The 21,596-nt window shown below is 36.6% G+C and overlaps 1 protein-coding gene across 1 annotated transcript in view; it reads right to left on the bottom strand.

Moving 5' to 3' along the window:
- The window catches only part of LOC145981435 (sodium channel protein Nach-like), a 55,541-nt gene that overhangs the window by 10,466 nt on the left and 23,479 nt on the right, over positions 1-21,596 (bottom strand). Inside the window, exons 4-6 of the mRNA XM_083114668.1 lie at positions 15,658-15,803; positions 2,669-2,828; positions 297-573 (exon numbers count right to left, since the gene is read on the bottom strand). Coding sequence (XP_082970794.1) covers positions 297-573; positions 2,669-2,828; positions 15,658-15,803 — 583 coding nt within the window. The remainder of the gene's footprint in view (positions 1-296; positions 574-2,668; positions 2,829-15,657; positions 15,804-21,596) is intronic.

Here is a 21,596-nt window from a genome sequence, read left to right as displayed (position 1 = left end):
ATATGGTACAAGGAGTGGGTAAATTCAATAACCGCGTAGATAGGTTGAACATATTGGAAGAGTGACTCAATAAATACAATGACGACAGAAGTGCATTGGCTGATATGGTACGAGTACTGGGTAAATACAATGACCACGTATGTAGGTTGAGCACATGGGACTGCAATAATACAATGACCACGCAAGTACATACATTGACTATGTAGGCATACCAACCGAATCTCCACAAATGACAACAGTCCGAACGTGACTTACGCAGATCCATACAAACATGCAACACTTTGAATAATACTTACTCGTGTTTGGATAGTAAAACGGTGTGCAGTTACAAGCCTTCTGAAGAGTGTCAATCCGACACTCCGTAATACAGGATTGATAGCTGTATTCCTTGGTTATACGTAATTGTATTTCATCTTCGAAGACGCACTCTCTCTTATCCAGTTTAACACTTCGAACCTGGTCGGTGCTGTAGATCGTCTGAGGGGTGACAGCAATGAACACCTCTTGTCTTGGAAGGACTACTTCTTCCACAGTAGACACCTCGGGGTAGTCATCTCCATCATGCAATACTACCTGGAATGTAGATGTTCCCTAAGGTGAGCAGATTTCTAAAAACAATAAAATGGGACATTTTCATATTTTCCTAAAGGAATAACTGGGCAACAAGTATACATAGTTTAATATAAAAACTGTCATAAATACTTATGTTTAAGAAGTAATTAAGCATATAAATTAATACTACGTAAATAACTTACATAATATGGTGATATGCATTGCACTACAACCAAGAAGTCCTTTAGAATTAGAAATCATTAATTCATTGATATTTTTACGATGAATGGATCATCTGCAGTACATCCTTCATTTTCTACAAGTTTTCACACGTGTGATTAAAGTCCACCTTATTAATCAATATAGCTTTCAATGTTTGTACTGTCTCTCCGATGGCGCAGTGGTACCGTTGTCGCCTTGTAATCAAGAAGTCCCGGGTTCGATTCCCGGTGGAGGCACTTTGGATCCCACTTTAAACTGTAGGTCCAGTCCCAAGTAGCCTTACTGTGCATAAAGTGGACTTAAAACACCAAATCAATCCAATCAAAGTATGTACTGAAGGAGCGTATCTTGTCACTTGTCCACGAACGATTCATGTACGAAAACCCTCGTTCAGTGGGGGCATTAGTTCCAGGTGAACAGAGAGGAAACTCCAATATTTCAAGAAATTTGGAACATGGCACATTATTGACATCGAAATGTGCAATAATTTCCACCCAACAATGCCATAGTTCATAGTAATAGTAGAGAAGGTTTATTGTTTCAGTAATTCTATACTGATAAGTGATTATAATAAAAAGGGGCACTTTGGTGACCCGTTTTACGTTGAAGAAATCGGGGCACACTCAAAAGAGGGACTGTCCCGGCTCATACGGGACCTTAATGTTACCTGAAGATGGCGATGTTAATATTTATGCAAATTATGGTAACTTATAATTAAAGCCGTGGGTATATAGGTATTAAAAGTGTGGAAATCTGCATGATAGTAGGTGCAAGAAAATAACAAGGCATATAATAGATATTCATTTTCAGTATTGTAAATAATGAACGCCTTCAAATTCAAATTCTCTCTTCGAAAGTTCAATACTTCTTTGACATCAACTAGTATCTCATTATATGTAATATATAATTACTAATGACTTATTTTAAAAAAAATGTTTGAAGTAATATAAAAGTATTATAGGTTTAATAACAATTGATTTGCATTCAAGCATTCACATATAGTAGAGGAAATATACGATTTCACATGGAAATAATTGCAACACAAGTAATTTTTCTACCATAATATGCCAAAATATGTAATTTTCTCTATTGAAAAACTCCGCTACCCATGTCTTTGAGGAAAATCTGCCATCTTGGAAAATGGCGGCAAATCTGCCATCTTGTAAAATGGCGCCAATGGAAAAGTTTTTCATAAATTACTTGGAAACGATTGTCTTGACCCACAAATACTTTCATAATCACATATTAGCAGATACAGTGGTCGAAAAATGATTTACCAAAAGACAACAGGCACAGAACACACTCGAAATAAGTTTGTTGATGCATTACATGGTATTTCTAATGGCAAAAAGGTTTAACAGGTGTATTTCCTGAACACTAGAATAGGTCACTTAACAGGAACTGGCTAAATGTCTTGAACGAAAACACCCCAATTCCACTTTTTATTAAATTTTCTTATTTAGCGTCGCTTTTCTGCAACTTTCGGCTAATTGCGACTATGAGGATGAGCGATGATAGGATTAAATTGAAGAAGGGACACTCAATCATACCCAGGTCAGGATTCGAACCGGGGACTACTGGCGTTGTAGCGCGCTGTGTTAATCCTCCGTTACGGAGGTAGGCGACAAATTGGTAAATGTATGTAACTTAGCATGGAAATTAATAAAAATATAGATCATAGACGCCGACTTTTGGGGCCAAGGCACGTTCTGGTCCCCAAAATTCAGGTAGAAGTACACTTTTATGTATATTTACATTACATATAAAGCGTTGTTTATGACGATCGTGCCCCCCCCCCAAAATGTACCTTGCCCCCCAAAATTTATCTTAAGTTGGTTCATCTAAAATATCAGTCTCAATACATGTGGTTAGGATACAACAAAAACTGACTTACTCTTAGGCCATAGAATGGATACAAGGGCGAGTAATATTCATCCAACGCTAGGTCTATTAGAACAGAGAATCCGGACTCAGGTCCTGATCCACTGACTCTATGAAGAACTTTTTCTTCTTCCTCTTTAACCTTTTTCTTCGCTTTATCCTTGTTGTAGACGCTAGAAAATAGTGTAAATTGAGTATAGAATCAATTGTTAAATGCTATATCGCTATAAATTCCTTGTGTGTAATTGCAAAACTGTAAAAGTTAAAATGACCGGTAGATGGCAGTGTAATCACTACAAGAAAAATGCAACAGATATGGTTAACGAAACAATGCATCGCATATACTTATATTTATAATTTAGCGAAATAAATGGTTTTTGAAACTGATAATTAGAGCCCGGAAGTTCAGGCATTTATTTTCGTTAAAATAGGCAGGCAAAAAGGCATTTATAATGTGGTAAATAGGCACTAAAAATGAAAAAAGGTAAAATAAACCGAAAAATGCACATTTAGAAGTCGCTTACTTTTATCTATAATTTTTGGCAAAATGTTAAAATCTAAATTGGGAAGAGCATTTCAATTTTCTCCGTCTTGATTGCACATAACTACAAGGTGCTTTTTAAGTTCTAAACATTAATTGATAGTCGTCTGTCAGAGAGAATGTTTTTCATAATAGAAAATGATCTTTCTACTTCGACAGAAGTTATTGGAGCATACATATAACAAGCTAATGTAGCTGGACTCATTTTGGTAACAGCATTTTCATCTTTTAGAATATCATAAATTGTTTTCAATTGTTTCAAGTCCTCATTTGCACTCACTACCCGTTTGCACTTTTCCGCAACAGCTCACCCCTTTTCTCCTGGCACTTCCATCATCTGCTGCATAGATTCCTCGAAGATTTTCATGAATGCTATAATTGTAATTGTCTCTGGCAATGCACCATAATGTGCAAAAGTAAACTTGAATAGCACAGGAGTTTTTTTCACTTCACGAATTGAAGCCGCTTCATTTTCTGGAAGAGCATCGATCACCTCACTGATTTTTTGAAGGTTGTTAGCATAATATATAGCTGCTGATATCCAGGTTCCCTATATCGCCAAGACTGGTTGCTGAGGTAAACTAAGCTCAATCGCAACTTCCTGAAATTTTCGGGTTCGAGAGGGAAATTTCAGAAATATTTTCTTTGTGTTCGAAATCAACCTGTCCACTTCAGCAGTCAATCATGCACAAGAAATGTTAACCGAAAGGCAATATCCTGACTCAGCATGAAATACATTTTTCTCACACTTTTCTCCTTCAGCAATGTTGAAACATGCGTGAGTTCAATATTACTTAAATAAGGCGAAAATTATTCACATAATAAACGGAAGAAAAATAAATGCCAACAACGTTTTTTGGGAGAAAAATAATTTATGTACACATTTTTTTTAAAAAAATGTCAAATTTCATTGAAAAAGGCAAAAAAAGGCATTATAATTAAAAATAGGCAGTGGGGTCCCAAATAGGCAAAATAGGTAAAATGAAAAGGCTTCCAAAACATTCGAAACAACATAAGAAACGTATATGCGGAAAAATTTTATCAATATATGCAGTAGATAAAAAGAGGCATTTTGCCAAACTTCCGGGCTCTACTGATAATACATTATTTAATACAGATTAACTAGCAATTAAGTAATAGAACATAGAGCTAGGTTTGTAGTGGTTTCATATTTTAGTTTCTGTATAAAGAGAAATATGCTAGATACATTACCACGAGCAGCTAGGGACAGCATTAGCACCTTGGTAAATACATGCTAACAGAACCAAACCTGGGCTGCCTAATCTATCCACGTAGGAATATAATAGCATAAATAAGCATGTAAATAGGTTTTGCAAGTTATATTTTGTATATTTAAGCTATTATATGCACACGTGGATAGGTAAGTCAGGTCAGGTTTGGTGTTATTAGCATGTATTTTCCAAGGTGCTAATGCTGTCCTTAGCCGCTCATGCATGACCTGCGCTGGTTCAGGAATTCATAACATGTTTACATTCCTTAAATGTATATTTTAAAAAAATATCTTATTTGTTTTAAAGGTCTGTATTTATATATTTATAAATGTGAATTAATTGAGTCATTTCATTAGCTGTTCTCTGCCAGGTATTCTGTAAATTGGCCCTGCGAGACTGAAGTATTTTGAATGATTTGGTTTATTTTACACGGCTTTTTTACCACTATTTGCTAATTGCGAAGATGAGGATGAGTGATGATATGATGAAATTGATGAAGGGACACTCAATCATACCCAGGCCAGGATTCGAACCTGGGACCCCTGGCGTCGTAGCGCGCTATGATAATCACTCTGCCATGGATGCAGTGAGGGACGGTCAAAAATTCTCTGTCCACCCGTTTTCCCACCCAAACAAATTCAATAAATGTTTAGGTTCTAGGAAAATATTCATATTTCAATAAATAAGTTATATGCTTATATTCTGGTCTTCACTCCATATATATTTTAACTTTTGAATATTATTGATAGTAGAAATGTTCATAAATTATCATCCCATAACCATCGTTGGTGTCCTTTGAAACAAATTATTTCAACTTCCTTAGCTCTGTTGTTCGAAAGCGAAAAGAACCTCAGCTCTTGCAACAAAAGTTGTGATCTAATGAAGGGTTTTGTGATTGGGAACAAACAATAGGCTGTAGCCAAGGTAAATGGTTTATACAAGGTTCAAAATGATGCGGGTATGATAAGGTCCGAATCTTGGGGGGTGGGGGGGGGGGTAGGCCTACAACTCTGGGTCTTCATCTCCAAAAGGGCTTTTCTTTTCCTCGGGGGAAAATTGATTTGAAAAGCGCCACATAATGAAAGGAATGGGATGCTTGGAATGTGGTAAGCATAAAAAAATATTATAACTAACATTTTGACGTATCTACGTCCAAACGTTTTAACAGAAACTTTGTATGTTCGCCCTCTTACAACCCAAGCTTCCACACATATGAATGCACGTATGCGCAGTTCAATTAAGGAAAGCGTCGTGTAATACAGAGCATTCCCTGACATTCGCTACGAGACTCGGCGGCAAGCGGCCCGGCGTCAGCGCTTGTCTTTCTCGGTGAACGGGGTCAGCGACAGTCGGTAGTGTCGGCTATTAAAATTACAGTTTTCATATTGTGTACTACCCTTGACTACAGAAGGTGGTGTGCGGATTGTCTTTGTATACTTTAGTTTTTAGATTTCCCCATTTTTCTTTCCACTTTTATTCAGAACTGACCCTGTTACTCTGAACTTTTTTACGGAGTTTAATATAGTGATCCTATGTGGAACGGGAACACCAGGAAATTTCGTTGCAAAACGTCGTCGCACTCTTCCACAATTCCTCTTTCGAAGTAACACTCGACAAGATAAATCCTTTGTTGTAATGTAAACTTTTGTGGTGCCATATTAAGCCACAATCTTCAACACACGGACACGACACAACACAACTTCCGAGGGAGGATTATACTGGCGTCAGTCTGCAACGTCAACAGAAGGGAAAGAGAGCGAAGGCAGGGAGAGCGAAAAGAAACAGACTGTAGCATGGGACTGTCGCGGACCCCGTTCACCGGGAAAGACAAGCGCTGACGCCGGGCCGCTTGCCGCCGAGTCTCGTAGCGAATGTCAGGTAATGCTCTGTATTTATCAACCACGCTTTGTTTATGTCGTTTGTACCTTGTATTTTTGATATTCAATGAGTATAAAAACCCTCAGGTTTGGGATCGAACCTAGACTATGCGAGCCTAGAGCAACTCGTTCTGAGTTTGCAAGAGGTATTGGCTGCGAGAGGTACACATATGGCTTGGGGTAACGCCCCGGAGACACAACGGTAACCGTAAAGAAGCAAAGGGGGTTAACCCCTGTGAAATAAGGGGAGCATTTTAAACTTTAGATTTTAACAGTTCGATGGTTAACTGGTCTGGCAGGGTTGTGAGAATAATAGAAAGGGAATAAAGAAACGTTCGTTTACCTGTAGAACTCGATGTGAAGATCGTCTCGCTGAATCAATATACCAGGCATGGTCCAGAAATAAACTTCTTTCAGTAGCGCAACTCCCGTGGTAACTATTTACGTAACAATTGATAATCAGATGAATCGGAGGCAACGACTGTTCACCAGATACAATTATGAGTACAACTCGAGAAACGTTCTCTCGAGCTACCTATGAGGGATTCAAATTTCCGATCGTTAAAACCGTTGACGAGTCCGCGTCTGCCGTTAACTGTGTTTTTAGCATAAGGCTGAGTTTACTTTATTTTTCATACGATTTCCGGTAAAATTCGTGTTAGTGTGTGTGTGTGTGAGAGAGAGAGGGAGAGAGAGAGAGAGAGAGACAGAGAGAGACAGGTGTATTACATTTATACCTGCCCACACTAATGGAGAACCGACACACAGCCTCTGGCGCAGCCCTTGGGATAAGTAGATATAGGTACGGCCGCGATCATGATAGCACCAAATTACTAATGTAGAGGCGCGACGTTGCTTATCGCATTATCCTTTTTCGAAGGGGGTAGGGGTGTTCGAATGCACAGACACTTTTTTCTAAAAAGTTCGTTACGTTGATACTTAAATTTTTAGTTGTGCTCGGAACTGTTCTGGACTTCCTTAATAAAAATCCGACTAATGCAACAAAAAAAATTGTGTTTCTCTTGTGGTCTTTAGAATCCCCCCTCTTTAGAGAGCAGTGGTATATTTTCTGATATGTATTTTTTTATGTTACCCTCTATGAAGGTTGATAACATAATTAGAACATCATGTTAGGGACATGGCGTGAGTTGGAGCCAAACTTTGAGGGGGAGGAGTGGGGCAGAATCGAAAGTCTCCCATCCAATACAAATAACGTCCATGACTATTTTACTAAATAACTCACGTTTGCACAATCACAAACTATGCTCTTTATTATTTTTATCCTCAGGCCGAAGGGGGTTAACAAAAATACCCTTAACTTGTAATTTTTAGTAAAACTGACAATTTGAGGGTTGGGCAAGTGTCCTTCCCAAGTTAAAATATTCCGGAGGTAAAATAGTCCCCCGTTCGGATCTCCGGGTGGGGACTACTTTGGGAGGTCCCTGGACTAAGGATAAGATTTACGTTAGGAATAAGGATATTAAATTAGACACCTGGAATGTTCTGAGAATTTACCGGCCTGGGGCATTTCAGTGTACAGTTAATGAGATAGTTAAGTATAAATTAGATGTAGTAGCTGTCCAGGAAGTTAGGTGGCCAGGAGAAGGGAATTGTAAAACTAAAAATTATACTTTTTTCTATGGTGGTACTGAAAATCATAATTTTGGAACAGGCTTTTTCATAAATAATAGAATTATCTTTGCTCTTAAAACAGTAGAATTTATTAATGATAGGATATCTATCATATGCAGTTTTACAGGGTAGGTGGTGTAAAATTATTTTAATAAACATACATGCACCAACGGAAGATAAAGATGATAATACTAAAGATGATTTTTATGAAGAGTTATAACAGGTCTTTGATAAATTCTCCCAGCATGAAGAAGATACATTCAAACTCACGATTGGTAAAGAAAGTCTTCATGAATTAAGTAATGATAATGGTATAAGACTAATTACTTTTGCAACCTCAAAGAATTTAATTGTGAAAAGTACCACTTTTAAACATAAAGATATCCATAAATATACCTGGTCTTCTCAAGATGGTAAAACTCATAATCAGATAGATCATATTCTCATTGATAAGAGAAGTCATACTAGTATAATTGACGTTCGTTTACATAGAGGTGCTGACTGTGCCAGTGACCATTATTTAGTAATTGCTAAATTAAGAGAAAGACTCTCAGTGATAAATCATAAGCAACAAAATCTAAAAGTTATAAAATTTGATACAGTAAAGTTTACTGATGAAAGAATGAAGAAAGATTACCAAATTAAACTGTAAAATAGATTTGATGTTTTGCAGGATTTAAATGATGATGAAAATATAAATGAAAGAGATGTAAATAAGAATTGGGAGCACATACGTAATACAATAGAATCAGCAGCTAAAGAAAATATAGGATACCATAAACAAAGCGAAAGTAAGCCATGGTTTGATAATGAATATCATAATCTAATAGAAATAAGGAATCAGGCTAGACTTAGGTGGTTAAATAACTCTGATGATACAAATCTAAGCAATTATAATAAAATAAAGCGAGAAGTTAACCGCATGTTTAGAAGTAAAAAAGAGATTACTTGAAAAGTAAAATTAACCAAATTCAAACAAACAGCAAAAACAAAAATATCAGAGATTTATATAAAGGTGTAAATGAATTTAGAAAGGGGTGGCAACCTAAAGTAAACTTGATAAAAGATAAAGACGGTGATTTTCTAGCTGACCCAAGCGATATTCTAAATAGATGGAAGAACTACTTTAATGACCTTTTAAATGTTCATGTACGAGATAAATCAGAAGTAAATGAAGTGCACACAGCAGAACCTTTATTTCCAGAACCTAAATTGACTGAAGTTAAAGATGCTATTAAAAGGCTAAAGAATAACAAAGTACCTGGCATTGATTTAATACCAGCTGAGTTGAATAAATATGATGTCAAATTCATAAATTATTTGTTTAATATGGAATAAAGAAGAAATCCCTCAACAGTGGAAAGAATCCATAATTGTTCCTGTGTTTAAAAAAGGTGATAAAATGAACTGCAATAATTACCGTGGAATTTCTCTACTCTCAACAACATATAAAATATTATCTAACATTCTTTTAACAAGACTAACCCCATATGCTAATGAAATTATAGGTGATTATCAATGTGGATTTAAACGTAACAGATCAACTACAGATCAAACTTTTCACATCAGACAGACACTTGAAAAAAAGTGGGAATATAATCAAAATGTCCATCAGCTATTCATTGATTTCAAAAAAGCATATGAATCGGTCAAAAGAGATAAATTATATAATATATTAGTCGAGTTTGGAATACCTAAGAAGCTTGTTAGTATGATAAAAGTATGCACCAGTGAAACAGAAAGTAAAATTCGTGTGGGTATTAATGTGTCTGAAAAATTTACAATTCATGATGGGTTAAAACAAGGATATGCATTATCTCCATTGGTCTTTGATTTTGCCTTAGAATATGCTGTTAGGAAGGTAAAAGAAACTAAAGAAGGACTAAAATTAAATGGTGTGACTCAGTTGTTAGCATATGCAGATGATGTAGACTTACTGGGGGATGATGTGAATACAATAAAGAATAATACTAAAATATTTTTCAAAACTGCTAAAGAGATAGGTTTGGAAGTTAACAAAGAGAAAACTAAATATATGCTTACAGGCCGAAACCAAGTGTTAGGTATTAATCAAAATCTATTTATTGATAACAACTCGTTTGAACCAGTTTCCAAATTCAAATACTTAGGAGTAATATTAACAAATGAAAATTATATTAAAGAGGAAATAAAAAGGAGGCTTAATTCAGGAAATGCATGTTACTTCTCTCTTCATAAACTTTTGTCTTCTCGTTTAATATCTAAGAAACTAAAAGTTAAAATATACAAAACAGTAATTTTGCCTGTAGTATTATATGGATGCGAAACTTGGTCCCTTACATTGAAAGACAAACATAAATTGAGAGTATTTGAAAATAAGATCCTTAGGAAAATCTTTGGACCTAAAAGGGATGAGGAGACAAGTGAGTGGAGGAGGTTACATAATTTAGGACTACATAATTTGTATTCATGTCCAGATATTATTAGAATAATTAAATCTAAAGACTTAGGTGGGCAGGCCATGTGGCACGAATGGGAGAGGAAAGAGGAGTTGACAGGATTCTTGTTGGGAAACCTGATGGTAAGATACCTATAGGAAGGCCAAGACGAAGATGGAGGGTCAACGTTGAGATGGACCTAAAGGAAATCGGTAGGGATGGAAAAGAGTATATAGATCTTGCTCAAGATAGGGACAGATGGAAGGCCTGTGTTGCTGCAGCTATTAACCTTCGGGTTTAAGAAGGCCAGAGAGTTAGTTAGTTAGTTGGGCAAGCGTCCCCCATTGCAACCAACAAGTTACGCACATAGTTAGAAACGAGTATTAGTTCAATAAAGTTGAATAGGATTCGGTGTCTATGTTAATCATCTAAGCTCATGTTGAAATTTAAAATAATAATAATTTTCACAAAAGTATACCTGTCAACATTAATGGACTTTATGCTTAAGAAAGGTAACATTCAGGGGCCACTTTAGATAAAATTTTCGCCCGGGTGAATTGGATTTTTCGAACCCCCTTCACAACTTGCTACACTGGCAATCCTCCTTTGCACCTTCCTCCAATAAAAATCATGACCATGAATATATATACGGATTTAATTACATCAAAATCTCTTAACTGAAATTGCGATATTGTTTTGCAATATGCTTATTATGTTATGCGGCAGTAACTTAATTAGTTGTCAACAAAAAATCCTACTAATTTTAAAATGAATAAGGTGCGAAATCCCCGGGGGGAATTCCCCCACCAACGATCTTGTCCTGGAGTTTTTGGTCTAACAACCAAGATCAACAATTATTTTTGAAGAATAAACTTTACTGGAACAATATCGAAAACACAAAAAGAACGAACAACAAAAAGCCTCATCTCTAATGACACTGATAGCACTAATACCAAGAACACAGACATTATTCCGACTTGTTAATTCTTCTCCATTTTGCATCACCTTTCCTCAGCTACCGCAAAATATATATATTTATAAATAAGAATTATAATAGCATTTAGATGTGAATTTATATCGGAAACTATTATCTTCTTAATGTCTCTTAATTCTTGCCCCTCCCTCTAGTCACGCATTAAGGGAGAGTCTTACAGTACCGGCCACCTTCAGCTTATTAATTATAACTGATAAAGGATTAGGAGATAATGTCTCTTCATTCTTGCCCCTCCCCCTGGTCACGCATTAAGGGAGAGTCGTACAGTACCGGCCACCTTAAGCTTATTAATTATAACTGATAAAGGATTAGGAGATAGTCGGATTGAACATAGTAATACGATACCTCAATGCATACTTTAAGGAACACTGGTTTAATTTCTCTGAAATGTTTTTAGAAGTACAAGATATATACAAAAAACGAAAAGCTGAATTTTCAATGAGTGGAAAAGTTGTCGTCCAATATCGGCCAGTCAATATTTTAATTTTAGGTGGCGGTAACTATTGATAAATGCTTCAGTTTTATGATAAAAATGTAATGTATGTGTACAAAGGTGTGGTATTAAGAAATGTGGAAATAAAGTCCGTTAAAGCGGAGTTGAAATGACATTTTTACAATAGTCACAAAATACAAAATATTTTCTTGGTCTACGCATTCAACATGTGCCAAACTTCACATTCGGTAGACTGAACCCAATCTTCCTCAAAGGACTCTAGACAAATGATGGATGCATTGTGCAGTTTCTACAGTTGTCTTCTTTGTCTTCTTATTTACTTAGGGGCATAAACTTATTGTCCAAGTCATTCATATACGAAAGTAATTGTTTTTCCATTTCGTCATCAAACGTCTTCTTAAATCTGCCCATCTGAGGTGTCAGGTCCACATCCATACCACGTTGAATTGCTCTCAATCTATCTCTTAGCGTGCTTCTTGGTAAACAATATATACTAGATGCTTGTTTTGCTGTCATTTTGTTTGTCATTACCTCATTTATCGCCTCTTTCATGGCCTCTTCAGTCCATTTACCTCTTTTGTTGCCCTCCTCGTCCTCCATCTTACTCTGAAAACCAAAGCAAGAAGGCCTGTAGTAGGTGCGTACGAAATTCTGTGTGGCCGATACTGGACGACACTTCGCTGGCCGATACTGTACGATCATTATTATGCGGTAACAAAAGTTCTGATTACACGTTGTTTATAATCAATTTGCTAAACTATTTACAGGTTTTCGTATCCTTATAGAATACCGATAAACTGAATCTGACAATAAAATCAAACACTTACCTCGAACATGAATACCAGGGCCCCAGAAATAATTTCTCTCACGCAACTACTTCACTCTTTACAGTAACACAGGCACAGCTCTCTCAATACTGCGTGAAAGCGCACACGAATATATACCCTTCCCTCCTACTGTCGTCAACTACTGCTATGTAGCGTCAAATGTCCGAACTAGCAATTGGCCGATACTGTAGGACGGCCGGTACTGTACGACTCTCCCCTAGTAGTGTATTATAATATTAAATTTGCAATCGAATTTTGAATGAAGGACAGTCCATATAACTTATTGTATATTTTATAATTTCATTACTTAATAATTGATATATATATATATATATATATATATATATATATATATATATATATATATATATATATATAGAGAGAGAGAGAGAGAGAGAGAGAGAGAGTGTATGTGTGTGTGTGTCTGTCTGCTCCTTCCCCCACCAAAAGGGCCTTGGCCTATCTCCCGACTGCCGGTCTCCTTCCCACAATCCTACATAGAGGTGTGGAGATCTTCGAAACTCAGCCGTTATAGGAAATTTCCCAGACCGGTTTACGCTTCTCACATAGTAGCTCATGCCGTCCCGCAGTCGGAGCCCAAAGCACAGCGCCTTAGACCGCACGGCCACGGAGTGGGACACTTTAAATAAATAGTTTAAAGAATAATGTACACAAGGAATTTGTAGATATCAGAATCACTTTTGGTGAAAGTACATTAATCTCAAAATGATTGAATGTTGTTTATTAAGCTCCAAGAAAGAAAACAAAATATATGTACTGATGAGGTGAAGATCATACGAAAGAAAATGTAATATATAACACTAAACACACTTAGTTTTATCTTGATTTAAAATTCAATATTTTTTTACTTCTTCTTCTTCTTCCCCTTCGTGCTGTTAGGCGTCGGGGTCCTTCAGCCATCTGCTCAAACTCTTCCTATCTTGTGCCATTCTCTTAACTTCCATTAGTGCCTTTCCTCTTTTAGTAACCATCTCTGACAGGTATTGCTCCCATTGTATCCGAGGTCTTCCTCTTCCTCTCCTTCCTTCTGGTCTCGTATCCATTACTTGTTTCGGTTTTCTTTCTTCTCCCATTCTCATGACATGGCCATACCAGCCCAGTGTTCTTCTCTCTATTAACTCTTCAATTGATTCTACTTGTAGCTGTTCCCTGATTTTAGTGTTCCTGATTCTATCTCGTCTGGTTTTTCCAACGATTCTTTTGAGGTATTTCATCTCTGTTGCTCTTAATCGACTTTTATGCTTATTTTGGAGCGTTATGCTTTCTATGCCATAGAGCATTGTTGGTATAATTACTGTTTTATAAATAATTAATTTAGTATTTTCTTGTTCCTCCTTTTTCTTACTATTGTATTATTTATTTGGTAATATATATTATTTGTTTTTAGAACCCTGCTATTTATTTCTTCTTTTACTTTTTCATCGTGTTATTATTGTTCCCAAATATTCATATCTATTCTCTTGTTCTAGCTGTTCTCCTTGCCATTTTATTTCCAATCTCTCTTCATTTTCATGCTTTGATATATGTATTACTTTACTCTTCTTCGGGTTCACTATAATTTCTCTATCTTGTATGGAGCTGACCCATTCTATTACTGTATGTTGTACTTTCTATTTGATGTTATTAATGTCAGTTTCCTATTCCCAACTTTACTTTTTCGAGTTCTTCTTCTACAATGTTTATGTATTTGATCCATTAGCATTAAATAGTAAGGGGCTGAGGCTCCTTGTTCAACTCCTTTGTTCAAGTCAAAATCTTTTGATTTGAAAACACAATGTTTTCGGAAGAAGCCGCATTGACACAGGAATGCCCTCGTACTGCATTGTATGCACAGTATTGCTTTACACTTTACTGTATAGTGTATTTAGGCCTATGCCCTTTATATACACCATAATAAACGTGTTTTGTTGCTATGAACGGAATTTTAATGCACTTTCTACTGTTCTTTTAGGTTATTTCAGTTAATCCGGACTTTCGTTAAACCGGTCAACATATCCCCCATTAGTCCGAATTAACGAGGTTTTACTGTATTATTAAAAATGCTAAAATTTAGCTACAAAGACTATAAAAATAACTTAAGTTACAATTATAGAGTACATCCAGATTGTTTTATTCTCACTGGAAGAAATGTTACAGAAATTATTATAGTTTCATTAACACATTCAACAATCATTTCCGCAGTAGTGCATATAAAGTATCAGAAACAGAAAAAAATATATATACATATAATTTTTATTTGCTTTAATCAAACTGTTCAAATATTTTGCAGGTCCATTTATCAGAAAAATTCTTTCTATAAAAAATATGTATCCTTATGTACGGTGCCCAAAAAACATTCAGCCTCCTGGACGGCGTAGTGGTAACGTCGTTGCCTTGTAATCAAGGGATCCCGGGTTCGATGCCCGGTGGAGGCACATAGTGGTTCCAGTTCTTGCCGCACTCCGTAGCGGAGTGGTCAGCGTATCGCACTACGAACCAGGGGTACCGGTGTTATATATGAGAGTAGAAAATGGTGAATGAGGGCGGTACTATCGCTTAGGGGTATTCCTTTTCAAAAAGTCCCGATTAGCCTTTCTGTGCATAAAGTGGACTTTAAACATCAACTCAATCAATCAAACCAAAAAACATTCAAGCAATTTATCCGTTCTTTAAAAAATAAAAAATTGATTAAAATATTGAAATCATGATTTTATCCGCCCTTATTGCGATATATTAAAATTCTAGCACTCAGCAATGGAAAAGTAAGTTACAGGCTTAAGCGCTGACTCACCCAGAATATCTGATACTGTACAGTGGGATCCATGAGTATTACCGTGCAAATTGTCTTACATTCTATGTGTTTTTAAGCGATGGATTTCTATGTATTCTAGTGCAGAAGTTGTCAACAGCTTGTTTTGAGTTTTCTTTAAATTCCTGAAGCTCTTATTGGATCAAATAAAGTGCACGAACATGGTGATGGACAATTTGCATTGTAATACTCATGGATCCTACTGTACAAGCCGCTTACATATCGTACTCCGAATCCGTCAGAAGATAGTTGAAACTGCAGCAGAATCCATACGCTGTTCTTATCATCTTGATCACTTCTTTACAATGCACTTCGTATCCTCCCCAAGTGCAGCGAAGCATCAGTTCTTCACATGGTTGGATCACCTGCAAAAAGCATGTTACCATGGTGACTGAGAATCAGGGTGCGAAATCCTAGGGGGACAGGGGGAACGTCCACTTCCCCAACAACAATCTTGGCCTCAAAATTGTTGTAGCAAAAAAAGATATGCGATTAGTTTTGAATTCAAATATTCTTTACCAAGGATAGTATGAAAATTCACAAAACAGCGTGACTGCGTTCTCTGTCTTTCAAGATATAATTAGCAGATTACATTAAACGCAATACACAATAATAGAAAAACTATAATAAAAGACAAATATAACTATGAAATCTAAATATAGAAAACAAAAAACGTATACATAATGCATAATAACATTATATTGTAACGGCGTCTACCTTAGTGTGTGCCTGACGACGCTCTGGCTGTACATTACATAGGTAATGTCAACAAACCAGAAACAAATAAACAAAAGGCAATGATTAATACCATATTTACCTTTCGTGCCAGAGTAAGTGCCATCAGTTGGAGCCAAAGAGATTGTATAGGGTAGAATAGATGTAACAGTTACAAATTACTAGAGGCATGCATATTTCGTTTTTGACGAAAACACGAAATGTGGAATAACACATTCTAATTTTTCATGTTTCTGAAAGGTGTGAGATGAATTTTCCCACCCTGTTTTGTCACGAAATAATGCGAAATGAACTGCAAAATGCGAAATAGACTCTTAAACACGAAATTTATAGTTTATTTACCGCTTCAACACTTTCTGAGGTCAGAATTATCCTGCAAGTTATGCAATTCACGGAACATTGACGAAATCTGCTGTAAATATTTGAGAAGCAAAAATAAAAAAACTATATACAGGAATAAATTTAGTATTCTGGTAAGAATATAAATGTGCTATTAGAATGGATATGTTTATTTCTTGTAGTAAGTGCAGTTTTTAAGTCAAATTTGGGATTATACAGGGTGGCTCAATAAGTCACTTAACACCCTCAGTACAAGGCCACTGCGGCATGGAATTTGAAATTGGCGATGACCAATCGTTATCTGGCCAAGGGGGAACCACATTGACGCCACCCACACGGTCAGCGGCCATCTTGATGTCCGCCATCTTGAATTCAACTTCAGAATTTTAAATGGGAAGGCGGTCGTGCGACATATCAAAATGGGCTAGAATTTCACGAGAAATACAATGGTGAAGGTTGTTTTGACGTATCTTTAACGAGTAAAAAGTTATGACTGAATTCTTGTACCAATTTGCTCCTTTTCGAGCTGTTAGAAAAATGCCTTAAAATTTGTTTAGCGCTTCGGTAATGCATCGAGATCAAAGTGACGTCTATGGAGAGACGTTCGCATGCCATTGCACATTATTTTAATCGGATACATCCATGAAGAGCTGTGCATTATGAATGGTTGTCGCGAACAATTTACAGTGTGACGCTTCCATTGAATTAAAAGTCCTTCACAGTGACAAGGCTAATGTTTATGTTCATAAGGAAGTTTATAAACAGAATATGTGACCCTTGTCATTTGATAACTAACTTTGGACAAAAACTGGTTCATAACGTTCCCATAAGTGTTCTGGTGTTCTTCCCTATTGAAAAAACTCTGTAAAAGTACCTTCTTCCATAAGCAAGGATGAAAAAAACTGTTTATTTAACAAATCCAAGTAGCCCTAAGCATTTAAGGTTCCGTTGATGGAAAATTGACTAACCAATCGTGTTCCACACAGCACGCCACACCATTAACTTACCAACACTAACCATTCAGCTTTGATCTGTCAAAAATGGGTTATCAGATAAAAATCATCGAATATTCTGTTTATGAACTTCCTTATGAACATAAACATTAGCCTTGTCACTGTGAAGGACTTTTAATTCAATGGAAGCGTCACACTGGTAATTGTTCGCGACAACCATTCATATGCGCAGCTCTTCATGGATGCATCCGATTAAAATAATGTGCAATGGCATGCGAACGTCTCTCCATAGACGTCATTTTGATCTCCATGCATTACCGAAGCGCTAAACAAATTTTAAGGCATTTTTCTAATACCTCGAAAAGGAGCAAATTGGTACAGGAATTCAGTCATAACTTTTTACTGGTTAAAGATACGTCGAAAAAACCTTCACCATTGCATTTCTCGTGAAATTCTAGCCCATTTTGATATGTCCCACGACCCCCTTCCCATTTAAAATTCTTAAGTTGAATTCAAGATGGCGGACATCAAGATGGCCGCTGACCGTGTGGGTGGCGTCAATGTGGTTCCCCCTTGGCCTGATAACGATTGGTCATCACCATTTCCATGTTGCGCGCTGCAGTGGACTTGTACTTGGGTTGTTAAGTGACTTATTGAGCCACCCTGTAGTCACAATTTTAAAACCAAAATGTCATTTTATATACCTATTATCTAAATTTGTTCACTACTATCCAAACACTGTCTCTCTGTGAAACAGGAACATCTGGGAATTCTGCTGCAAAACGTATTTTAACTTCCCTGTAAGAATTCGTACATAAAAATTCGTTGTGTAAAATTGTACATATAGCGTTGCATTATTGGACTGTAGAAAACCACCAGTAATACGTAAACTAAAACAAAACAAACTAAAACACTTGCTAACATCTTAACACATCATAAACAAGAGCAAACTGGACACCAGCTATCTGGATACTGAAGCACTGACGCGTCCAGTGCCAAGGTCAGCGTCTAAATACAGCCATAGGCCCTCCCACTGCCCGGCGTGTTAGCCGCCGCTTCACGGAAGATTCGACAGAGGGAGACACCGTATGATATTTGCTCATCGTGGCATGTAGACTAGAAAAATTTAGTTTTTATTTTCCATATTTATTCATGTATCAAGTTTTATCGCATATTTTATATATTTTAGTCATTTTTACATATTATTTCCATATTTCAGAGCATTTCTCAACATATACTCCATATTCAAGCAATAACTACATGCCTCTGTGTGACCGAAAGCGTTGGGTGAATTTCTTGCGAATAACTGACAAATTTGAAATACACTCCCATTACTCTTGCGATATTGAACACAGTTATAGTTAATATAAATCCACCTTAAGAGAGATCAGAAGGATATTCACGTTCGAACAATTACAACACAATTTTGCTATTCATTGTTTTATAACAGAAAATCAAAATACAGGGTTATCGAATAAGAATGATATGGTTTTACAATGAAATAAAATAAAAACTATTTCAGATAAAAACAAACTTTTTATATTATTTTGAAACATAGTTTATTACATTATGTTTTGAATAACATCATTTTAATGTCCACCTCGACTTCGTGCACACGAGTGAATTTGATGAACCCAATTTTCGATGACTTTGTGCAATAGCTCGGGCCTAATGTCACGAATAAAGCGTTCGATGTTCAATCTTAATGCTTCAAGGGTTCGTGGTGTGTTTGCATAGACTGTAGATTTCAAATAACGCCAGAAGAAGCAACCTAAAGGAGTTAAATCACAACTTCTTGGAGGCCACTCCAAAAACGACAATTTTGTTTGTTAAGCTATCCACTTAACCAGAAATAAGCTTCATCTGAGAAGATAATTTTTTGCTCAAAATTATGAACGGTTTCAAGTTTCAAATGAACGTCTATTTCATATTTTTTTGGATAATAACCAAACGTTCTTGAAGCGTGTATTTAGTCATGATGAATTGTCACAGTATACTAAACACAAATGACAAGTAGTGACAGTTATAACGTTTGAAGCATAGTTGCCAGTTCATTTCAAAATCATATCATTCTTATTTGAAAACCCTTTACATTTTGTGTTGTTTTACAGTTAATATGAATTTAAACATACCGTATATTATATAGCTCATATAGTGTGCTGTATTATTACAATCTTAAGTCCATATTTAACTCCAAATTTTGGTGAAAATAACTAAATATGTATTTTTATATTGTAGAGATATGGAGATTACGAATACGAGAAAACCTTGTCAAGAGAATATTTACGCTTGTTTATTTCCTGGAATTATCCGACCAGCGGGCGATCCCAAGAATGCGCAAACTGTGTAACTTCCGTTAAACAAGGAACTGAAAGGCAAATGCGTGGATCTAAACAAGATCCAGCGTGTTCGAAAGGTTTAACAACCTTTCGAAGCCTAAGATTATAAAAGGGAGCTCACTCCCCGAGTTCGCTCTCATTTGACTCTCATTTGGATTACTTGTATCATCGAACTCTCATTAGTCTCTGATTACACTTGGAATACTCTAAAGCACATTACAACTTACAGAACTTACGACGACGGTACACGAAGTTACGGCTGAATAAGCATGCAGCGAGTCGCGCGGGATCGCTCGGATTGGTGAGCCAAGAGTCGCAGGATAGAACCTTGGCATCAGTCACAATTCGATCTGCAAGAAGCATCTGGACAAGAACATCACTCACCCGCCAGGTATGAACAAGCGTAAATAACCTTTAAATTCAACCTTCCATATCTCTTCCCTCTTAATCGGAGCAGGTTCAGCTAACAGGTACAATTAAGCTCTACCTAAAATGTATTATTGAAGCATCCCTGTGACCTCAGATCCCAGGTAAGACGGGATCACAACAATATTTATCAGATTTTTACTACATATAAATCCGTTCCCTGTTAATAAGTATATCCAATAATAATTATTGTTGATGTAAACTAGGTTAAATGTTTAGAATACGTCACTGGTATTTAAACCTAACAAGTCTAGCCTAACCAGGAAAGCATTCCACGCTTTCGTCACAAGACAAGATCGAAAAAGGTGTTTGAGTTTGGTGCGATGAGTCATGCCCTTGTCGCATACTCAAGAGACTCATCGTCTACGTTCCAGCGGTAAGGTGACTCTAACTGCCTTCGACGCCGCATTCAGATTTCCAAGCAGCTCTAATAACGACATCAGGGATCTAATCGTCTGATGTTTAAATCTGATTGCCATACAAGTATTGACTGTCCTACTTAACTATATTATGAATCCATGTTGACGAGTGAAGGACTGGTATGTGTATATTCCGTCAGGAACTTTAAAGATATGTTCATTTACGTTTCTTTACCTCAAACAAGCTATTCGGGTTCCTCTTTAAACTGTAGGGCCAGTCCAAACTATGGTAACAGTATCCTATCCGCCGAACGGATTTCTTCATTTTTTACATAATAAACTACTTACCGAAATGAGTTTCTGTAGAATTTTGAAGGTTCGCGGAGGTATTTTCTTTCATCGTTGAATCTGTTTGACCGGGAATGGATGTATTTTTGAAGAGAAATATCTCTCCGACGCCCAATTGCCATTGCTTCCATTTGCTTTCTGTAAATGAACCGATGTTGCACACGTTTAATGACGTAATATCCTGTCATTGTTTCCAACCACGCCGTTGTTTTACAAGAAAATGACGTCCCTTTTTCTATAACTATGTATGCCTAACCGAACCAGACCAAACCTAACCTTACCGTGAATGGTTTGCGGGGCTATGCGGGAATCATGTTTGAGACTATTCGTGAAAGGTGTGTGGGGTATTTTCTGGTTATAACCCCAAATTTTAACTATGTTTGCCTAACCTAACTGAACCTAACCTAACCTTACCGTGAATGGTATTTGGGGCTATGGGGGAATGATTTTTGGGGCTATGCATGAATAGTGTGTGGGGCATTTTTCGGTTAGTAAGGTTGGAAACACTGTATATCCACTACCCAAGTCAAGCTGCGCGGCCATATTGTGTATTACTGAAACGGAAAAAGGAAGAACAATAATAACTGGTTATCTCATAAATTGAAGTTATTTTCGTGAAAGAAGCAAAATTACACCTAAAAGAATGTTTCGCAATGCAC

Source organism: Lepisma saccharinum, chromosome 29 (genome assembly GCF_977018435.1).
Source record: "Lepisma saccharinum chromosome 29, izLepSacc3.1, whole genome shotgun sequence".
In the NCBI taxonomy this organism is placed as follows: domain Eukaryota; kingdom Metazoa; phylum Arthropoda; class Insecta; order Zygentoma; family Lepismatidae; genus Lepisma; species Lepisma saccharinum.
This window is presented reverse-complemented; position numbering and strand designations above follow the sequence as displayed.